The 9,284-nt window shown below is 34.8% G+C and overlaps 1 protein-coding gene across 1 annotated transcript; it reads right to left on the bottom strand.

Annotated features, from left to right (window-relative positions):
* Positions 1-7,590: 7,590 nt before the first annotated feature.
* Positions 7,591-8,274, bottom strand: LOC113351261. Its single transcript, XM_026595279.1, has one exon. It carries the CDS (start codon positions 8,272-8,274, stop codon positions 7,591-7,593), a length of 684 nt encoding a protein of 227 aa, XP_026451064.1.
* Between the last annotated feature and the right edge of the window lie 1,010 nt (positions 8,275-9,284).

Below are 9,284 nucleotides of genomic sequence, written 5' to 3'. Positions count from 1 at the left end.
CTTTTATTCTAATTGTCCCACAAATAAGGGTTCTCATCATCTTTCCCTAAGAATATAGGGATCATCTGAAGAATACTAGGTTTTATCTCGAAATTAGCCGTAGTGGCTGGCAATTTAATGCACGAGGCTCGGGTGGACCTAGTTGGGAACATGTAATCTTTCAAAGTTGTCATCGCTGGTACAGATGAAGTACGAGGGGTATTTTCCTCACGAAGATATAGATTCTCAAAACTGAAGTTTCCAAAAACAGGGCTCTCAAAAGAAGAGTTTTCGAGCTCCCCGCTTCCACAAGAAGAACTACTAGGTTTTTCACTGATCAATCGACCTAGATTATCTCTTTTGCAAGCCCGTTTTCTAATGACCTCAGGCATACACTAGAAAAACAAATAAGAGAAATAAAAGAATCCTAAAGGAAGGGAGGTTCTAAGCAAACACAAAGAAGGATGACTCCGCCAAAGCAAACCTAAAGATTTCTAGTAAACAAAAAGCATGATGGCTCCACTTAGATTGTTTCTAGACTAGCTTCTATTCTTTCGAAAAGGAACTCGTTACAATCTGAGCAAACCTCTCTGGAATCAATCCGAGTTAAAATAAGTTGAATAGAGACGAGGGAAGATGCATGGATCTTTGATACCCAAGGCCTCACCGGCGTTACAAGGCGGTGTATTCAACTCACATAAACCATCATGAACTTCAAAGTATGCTCAAAAGAGTAACCAATATTTTTCGAACGACTTTCCTATTAAGCTTGTTACCCTATAAGTCTCGTTCTAGTCAAAATTTTAGGCTTAGGTTCGCGTTTGGTTTCGTTTTCCTAAGGCGGGCAAGAAGAGAACGGTGATGAAATCCGAACCCTTATCTTGTATGACCAGTCCTTGCCCTTTACTAGGAAATTAAAGCAGCCGTTTTCAAATCCTCAGTATATATGCAAACGAAGGAATACAGTAACTCGCTGGCAGGGGATTCGCGAGTGTTTCGACAAACTTACCTCCCGTACCAGATGGGGGATGAACCATTGTAGTCGACTCGGGCCACGACTCCTATGTCATGTATGAACCCGAGGGGCCGAGGCGATATCGTAATCGCCGTCCTTCTCTGCAAACAATTGATATTTAAACTACCCTTACGTAGGGTTTAAAAAAAATAAATAAAATCCCAAAGTCCACAATCCACAGTCCAAAAATATAGTCCAAAAGAAAAAGATAATCTAAAAAAAATTAAAAAATGTCTCTCTCTCTTTTTTTTATTATTTTTTTCTTTCGCTCTTTTCGCTTTGTATTTAACTCCAAATCTTTAAGTATTCACCAAAAGCTTTGGCAAATTTTTCTTTCGCTCCAAATTCCAGAATCTGTAGTAAAAACACAAAAACCCAAAAACGTAAAGTAGAACAAACAAATAAAAAAAACCTAAAAAAAAAAGTCTAAAAACTCTAGCCTAAAGACAAATCCGCGTCAGCGGCGCCAAAAATTGATGTGATTTTCAATTGAGTTGTAGTAAAAAGTTCGTTGAGACTTGTGAAAGCAAAAGATTTTAGATTTAATGAAATTTAAAAACAACAAAACTTAATTCAAGATTATTAGGAATAAATTATGGCAAAAAATCCAAAACTCTAATTATCTTTTAAGTCCCTTATTTCTTAATTCACAAATAATCAAACATATTCTCAAATATTAATTGTATTCCCCAAGCATAGACTATCAATTGATTAAACAAAGTATAATCTATCAAATTGAATCACAAATAATTAAGAAAATTATGTAAACATTTAAAAACTTTGCAAAAGCAGTGATTGAGTGAATTATAATTAAAAATTAGAGAAAATGAAATAGTTACCCATTATTCATGTGTAAATAGCTTCATCCATTGCCTTGGTTAAGCGAGAATTTAGCCTCTCATCATGTTGGAAACACACTCAAAATTCGATTTCATTGCTCAAAAATTATTTACAAATGATGAAAAGGGATAAATAATTCAAAACCGGGTTTGTAACAATTATATTTGTTACAAACCAAAGAACGATACCGAGGATGTGTCACTTTTACTGTAGCTCTAAGACTGTCACTGAACAGTCGCAAATACTATAGAAAAATAAGACTGCTTCTTGAAGTCTTATGTTCTTCGTGTTCTTCAATGGCAGCAACAACAACAGGTTTCTCTGGTGATCTTATTTCGCCTCTGTGATGTTCCAAATCCTTCTCAAACTCTCTGTAACCCTTCTATGACCTCCGAACAGTCTTTTTATACTCAACATGGCCTAAGAATCGTTATAATAACTCCAGGGTAATTCTCAATAACTCTGCCAGACACGGGAAAATATTATTTCCCTTTTATTCTCCTGCACGCGTTATACAGCTACAAATTCTCCTTATTTATCTCTGTCACGACCCAAATGGTTGTTAGAATCTTCCTAGCATGCGCAAAACTCTCTCAAACTCATGCAAATCCCGTGATTATCTCAACTGCACACGTACTCCCCTGTTTTCTTCCCAACGATTATCCAGCCCAAGTAAACTCATTAGAACACCCATACCAGCATTGTTTGGGAATATCACGTTCATCCCAATTGAAATCAGTGGTTGAGTCTCATTAAAACACCTTGAATTCTCGAAACCTAATCTTCCAGGGAAAAACCAAACTTTCCCGCCAGTTCTTGAATTCAAATGATGAAGAAGGGTGGCCCCCTAACTAGAGTGGGGGTGCCGATAGAAAATGGGTGATGTGGATGAATTTGGGCTACACATAGCCATGGGTGCTCCTTAGCCAAATCTGGGGTCCCTATAGCAAATGTCCTCCGGGGTGCCCGAACAACTTTTCGAGCCGAATTTTCAAAAAATGTTTATTTCCCAAAAATACCTACAAATAAAAAACACACCATAATAAGTACGAAATCGAGTACCAACAATACAGAAAATTGAGGACAATATAGACATATAAATGCGTCTATCAAGAATTGTTGAAGAAACTTGCATTCCAAATAAGACCAAATCTCCCTAGCAGTGGTAAAGCCAATAATGGATCTTGAAATAGAATCATCAAAAGTGGCATTAAGACTAGATATAACAAATCGATTTGTTTTCTGCCATTGTAAGAATAAAGGGTTAGAAACTTGTTCTCCATCAAGATTTACAGTTGCAGGAGGAAAAGGACTAGATCCATCTACCATATCATCAAGATCTATAGTAATCAGTATAGATTCGAATTGATTTTTCCGGATTAGGTAATTCGAACCATCTTATTTCAACTTAACAGAAACGAAGTTATTGATATTCTGAAAAGGCACAGCAGAAGAAGAAGAAGAAGAAGAAGCCATTGAGATCAAGAAACAATATCTGAGTTATTGAATCAGAGATTAATTTGTGAATAATAGGTGTAATAAGAGGTTGTACATATGATATTAGTTGTTGCGGAAGTTTTATTAAGAATTGGATCTGAAAAAGAGTGAAAGAATTGAAATCTTCCTTTAGATATCTGATACCATGATAGAATTGTTGAAAGAGATAATCAGTTTTATTAAGATTTGATAAGAAAGAATTACATCCATAGAAAATCTTATAAAGACTGGAAAACAAGAAAATAGTAAAACAAAAACTATTTTACAGGCTGTTACAGACAGTTTATGTTAAACAATTAATACAAGTGTAATGACTAGGACAATATTGACTAGGACAGTAATCTGTAATGACTAGGACAGTAAAATGTGTGTAATACATAATTACATATTCTCACATAAGAAAATACGTTAAACAATTAATACAGCTGTAATGACTAGGACAGTAAACGTAATGACTAGGATAGTAAAATGTGTGTAATACACAATTACATATTCTCACATAAGAAAATACCCCTCTTACTAGTAAGTCATAACAACAATGGGAAACGAAAGGTTTCTAGAAAGGGAATGAGAAAATAAAAACGGAAAATGATTTACGGTCAACAAAATAAGCGTATACTTGTAACTCCTTAGTCTTTAACCTACTCCACTGTTTTTCGTTATCATACACTGCAACAATGAACTTTTGGATTCGGGTACTTGTTTGGGCATTTGCGTAAATAGGAATTGCCAAGACATTTCTAAGTTATTGTTTGTTGACGACTATATTTGGTTTGTTGTAGAGCTAATCCAGCTGAAATTAAGAACCTGGTGAACATGTTGGATATTTTTGTGAAATCAACTGGTCAGTGTTTATCAACTTTGAATATCGATTGTTCCTTTCTAATAAAAGGGTTCATAACATGTACACACATAATAAAACAACAGCAAAATGTTAAGAATTAAAGAGAAGCACCAAGTACGATAGGCTCTTAGGGACAAAAATAATTGGTGAAACTGACAACTCCAAGGCCGCCCATTCACATGAAATGTGCTCCGCTCCTCAGAATGTGAATGGAGCTGATTTGTGTGGGTCGGTCGTCCATTTGGACGTTTACTAAGACTTAACGCCCGCTTTTTGTGATAAGAATTCTAATTTTTTTGCCTATTCCTGAAAAAGTATACGATTCCATGAAAGGATGATGGAAAGGCTTGACAAATCTCAAAGATCACTCGTTTCAGAAATGCAAGGCATTTTAAGGCATGTTCAATTCGACAGTGGATGGGAGAAATTTGGTGTATTCATGGTTTTTGTAGGTGCAGGAAATCCCACAGCTAACACCCTTAGTAAAATTCATAGATCTAAACATATTGAACATGAAAAACAAGATGAAATGCTTGAAATGTAAACTGGACACAAGAATTTTTTACATGGTTCGATCAATGTGATCTTTTTTTTTTTGCTAAATCACCTTTTTTATCATTTATTGACAAACTAAAAGGATACAAAATTTACTATAAAACAATAGACAAAGTAGAAAAGTTACAAAAGAAAGGAAACTTAAGAATCAATTTTAAGGTGACTAAGAATTTGGTTTTCATAGTTATTATTCCACCTGACCCCTTTTATTCTGACACCATGATCTTGAACAGTCTTCATGACCCTGTGCTTGAAACCATGAATATTAACATCACCTCCTTCAAAGAAAACTCTGTTTCTTTGAAACCATAACTCCTTAATGACAGTACAAGCAGAGATTATCCATACTTCATCAATGATAGGACTGTGCTGTTTTTCTGCAGAAAAAACTTCTGAAAAAGAGTATGGCCTAGGAAATTGAAACATATTGCCAAGCCAATTCCAAACCTGTACACTGAATTCACAAAGCCACAGTGTGTGCTCCATAAAATCCTGCTCTGATTTGCAGATACAACATCTAGAAGGAATTTCATATCATTGTTTTCTTTTCATGTCATCATTCACATAAACTCCTTGTAGAAGCTTCCAAATGTTGCTGGCAATAGTTGGGTGCAAAGATTTCCTCCATATATAAGAAGACCAATCAACCTTGTCTTCCTTGTGTCTTATTTTCTCCACTGCCTTTGCATTATTAAACATTCCACTACTATGTAGGTTCCATATTATGGAATCACTTCCACTGTGAATCTGAGGCAAATTATCAATCTGTAACAAGTGCTGCAACTGAGGATGTATATTCCATTGCTTATTACCGATTAAGTTCTGAACTTTCAAATGCATATTGTTATGAATAAAATCAGTATAACCAATTTCATTAATTAGTGGGGATGATCCATACCAGTTATCAAACCAGACTGAGACGCTAGCACCATTTCCAATCTTCCAAGAGATGTCTTCTTGTAAAGTAAGCCAAGCCCATTGCAAACCTGCTCTTACTGATGATAATTTCCATTTTGAAAACCATATACCATATTTATCTTTGAACTTAGCTGTAAAAAACATAGCCCATTCAAATGATGAGTATACCAATTTCCACATCATTTTCATCAGCAAAATTTTGTTAAGAACTTCTAGCCTTCTAATATCCAAGCCACCTTCACTATATGGCACACAGATCTCCTTCCAAGATAAAGTTTTGTACTTTCTAACCTCTCCATCACCTGACCATAGAAAGTTCCTTATTAGTTTTTCACATATCTTAATAACTGAAGATGGCCATTTATAAACTGCCATATTGTAAAGAGGGTAGCTGCACAAAACTGTTTTAACAAGAATCAGTCTATCATGAAAAGATAATAATCTTCCTTTCCAAGCTGCAAGTTTGCTCTGAAGCATAAGAACCATTGGCCAGACCATTTCAGTAGTTACTCTTCCTAGAGCTAGAATGATACCAAGATACTTATCAGTAAAATTAGATATATTCATACCAATTATGCTGCTAATTTGATGCTTTCTGGTTGAATTAGTACCATCAATAAAACACTTGCTTTTTGCTTTGTTAATCATCTGACCAGAGCTATGTTGATATTTTTCAATCAACTTGAATAGACAAAGCAAAGTCTTCTTAGCTCCATTACAGAATAAGAAAACATCATCAGCAAAAAATAAGTGTGTTGGATATATTCCATTTCTAACTACCATTGGAGTTATTTGCCCTGTATTAACCAAATTTGTGATATTTCTACTCAATACATCTTCCATCAAAATAAATAAAATAGGGGATAATGGATCACCCTGCTTAAGACCCCTATGCATTGAGAAAAAGCCACATGGTCCTCCATTGATCATTACTGATAATTTTGCAGATTTAAACATGGTTAACAATCAATCACACCAAGATGATGAAAATCCATATTTGTGCATAACTTTAAGAAGAAAAGTCCAACTTACAGAATCATAAGCCTGTGATATGTCCAGTTTCAAAGCCACATTACCGCCTCTTCTCTTTTTCCTCATTTCATTTACCATCTCTGAATCTAGAAGTATTTGTTCTTGAATGCTTCTTCCTTTAACATAAGCAGCCTGTTGTGATGAAATTAACTTCTCCATGAGTCCGTTCATTCTGACAGAAATTATCTTTGTGAAAATTTTGAATAATACATTACTCAATCCAATTGGTCTATATTGACTTGCTTTCTTAGCACCTGCACATTTAGGAATGAGGGTTAAGAAATTTGAATTCAGGCCTTTGGGGATAAATCTTCTTCTCCAACAAAATTATATGGCATCTTTTAAATCCAATTGAATTATATCCCAGCAACTTTTATAAAAGGATCCAGGAAATCCATCTGGACCAGGGGCACTATCTGAGTCCATTTCAAAAAAAAATTTCTTGATTTCTTCATTGGTGGGAATGGAGTCCAACATTTCTTGGTCTTCATATGTAATAACTGAAGGAATAACATCAAGCAATTCTTCAGAAACATCAACATCTCGAGCTTCAAATTTTTGTTGAAAATGCTTGACTAAAGTATCTGCAATTTGAGATTGATCACTAATAATATTTCCATTTTCATCTTCTAGTTCACTAATTGTATTTCTTGCTTGTCTAATCTTCATTCTAGCATGGAAGTATGCAGTGTTTGCAGAACCATCTTTAATCCATTTTGCTCTTGATTTAAGTCTCATAAGAGTATTTGCTTGAACTTCTCTTGTTGCATGTTCATTTTGAGCTTCTACTAATTTGGCTAAAAGATATTCATTTAAGGGATTTTGATCAGATAACTCCATTGCTTTTTGAACTTTCTCTTCTGCCTCTTTAATTTTTGTATTAATGTTACCAAATACACTCCAATTCCACTCACTTAAGAACTTTTTTTAACTTTTTTAGATTCTGCATGAAAATAAAAGATGGATCTCCAATAATATTCTCATTCCATACTTTCTTCAGTTCACTTAAGAATGATGGATGATCAATCCACATTTTCTGAAATTTCCAGGGAACATTCTTTGGTCTGGGTATGCTTGCACAACCACATAATAAAGGAGCATGATCTGAAAATATCCTCAATCCAACCTTATATCCCCAATCACCATACTTCTGTAACCATAAAGAATTGAAAACAACTATATCTAGAACACATAGGATTCTTTTTGTTCCTTGTTGACAATTGGACCAAGTGTATTGCTGACCTGTGCTAGGAGCTTGAATTAAGTTACATTCATTAAGGCAATGAAAAAAATCCATCATTGAAATTCTGTTAGGAGATTTACCACCAAATTTCTCTTCAGGAGAAATTATAGCATTGAAATCACCTAAAACAACCCATGGTTTTTGTATCTGGCTAATGATTTCCATCTCTGACCAAAGAAACTTTCTTTGACTCTTTTTAACATGAGCATGAACACCAGAAACTAATACTTCACCAATACTGACAATTACCATTTGGCTAGAAATTGAAATAACTTGAGGAGTAGATAAAGAAGCATTCCAGAATAACCATAAATTACCTTTTGTAGATGAGGTTGAATTATGTATCACCATACTTTTCATTCCAGGGAGATTTAATTGACTGCAAAAAGAAGAACTACAAGAAATTTTTGGTTCTGCAACCCAAACTAGAGATGGGTTAAATTGATTCACCAAAGACCTTAGTTTATTCTGAGCCCTAGGTCTTCTTAGGCCCCGAATATTCCAATATATGATTTTCATCTTGGTGGTGGAGGATTTTTGGTACCTCCCTTACCATGATTTTGCCTGAGATTATGTTTCTTATTTGTAAAAATTTGATTACCACCTTTAGCTACACCTGGATAATGTTGAGAAGTGGAAGAAGTAGAAGTAGGATTAATCACTTGCTTTTCAATCACTTTTGACCATGAAGTAACCTTAACAGTTTCATCAGAGACTGTCCATGTCTTTCCATCTACAAATTTGATTTGAGGAGTTTCTACAACATCAGCTGTCTTATCTTCATTAACCACAATATCTTCAAGAATATTTTCTTGAACACATTCAAGAGGACTGAATCTCCCAGTAGTAGCAGTGTGAATAATTTGATGAACTGGAACTGTTGGAGTAGCATGAATTGTATGGATGACAGAGTCTTCATTGTCATCTGCTGATGTATCACAAATATCAAAGAGCAATGACCTAGTGACACTTGCTGAAGATAAAGCGTTCAAATTGTTTGTTGAACTTGATTTAGGCTGCTGAAGAATTTCTGATGAACTCTTAGGCTGTTGTGGAGTAATTATGTTTTCTGAATTAGTTTCATTCCTTTTTGCTTTTTCAACTCTACATTATGTGATAAAGTGACCTACCATTTTGCAGCTGCTGCAGTATTTTGGACAATCTTGAATGGAAACCTCTTGAAAAAAACCCCCATATTTAGTCCCAATCCATACTTTGTTTGGAACTGAAGAAGCAAAATCTACCTCAACCAAGACATTTGCATAATATCCAACATCACATTTAGCTGTTGCCTCATCAATTTTAATCGGAGTTCCTATTTCTTTACAAATTTTGAACAGAATTGATTCACTCCAGAATTC

The sequence above is a fragment of the Papaver somniferum genome, chromosome 2 (assembly GCF_003573695.1).
Source record: "Papaver somniferum cultivar HN1 chromosome 2, ASM357369v1, whole genome shotgun sequence".
NCBI lineage: Eukaryota > Viridiplantae > Streptophyta > Magnoliopsida > Ranunculales > Papaveraceae > Papaver > Papaver somniferum.
The sequence above is the reverse complement of the archived record's forward strand: the minus strand, read 5'-3'. Positions and strand labels throughout refer to the sequence as shown.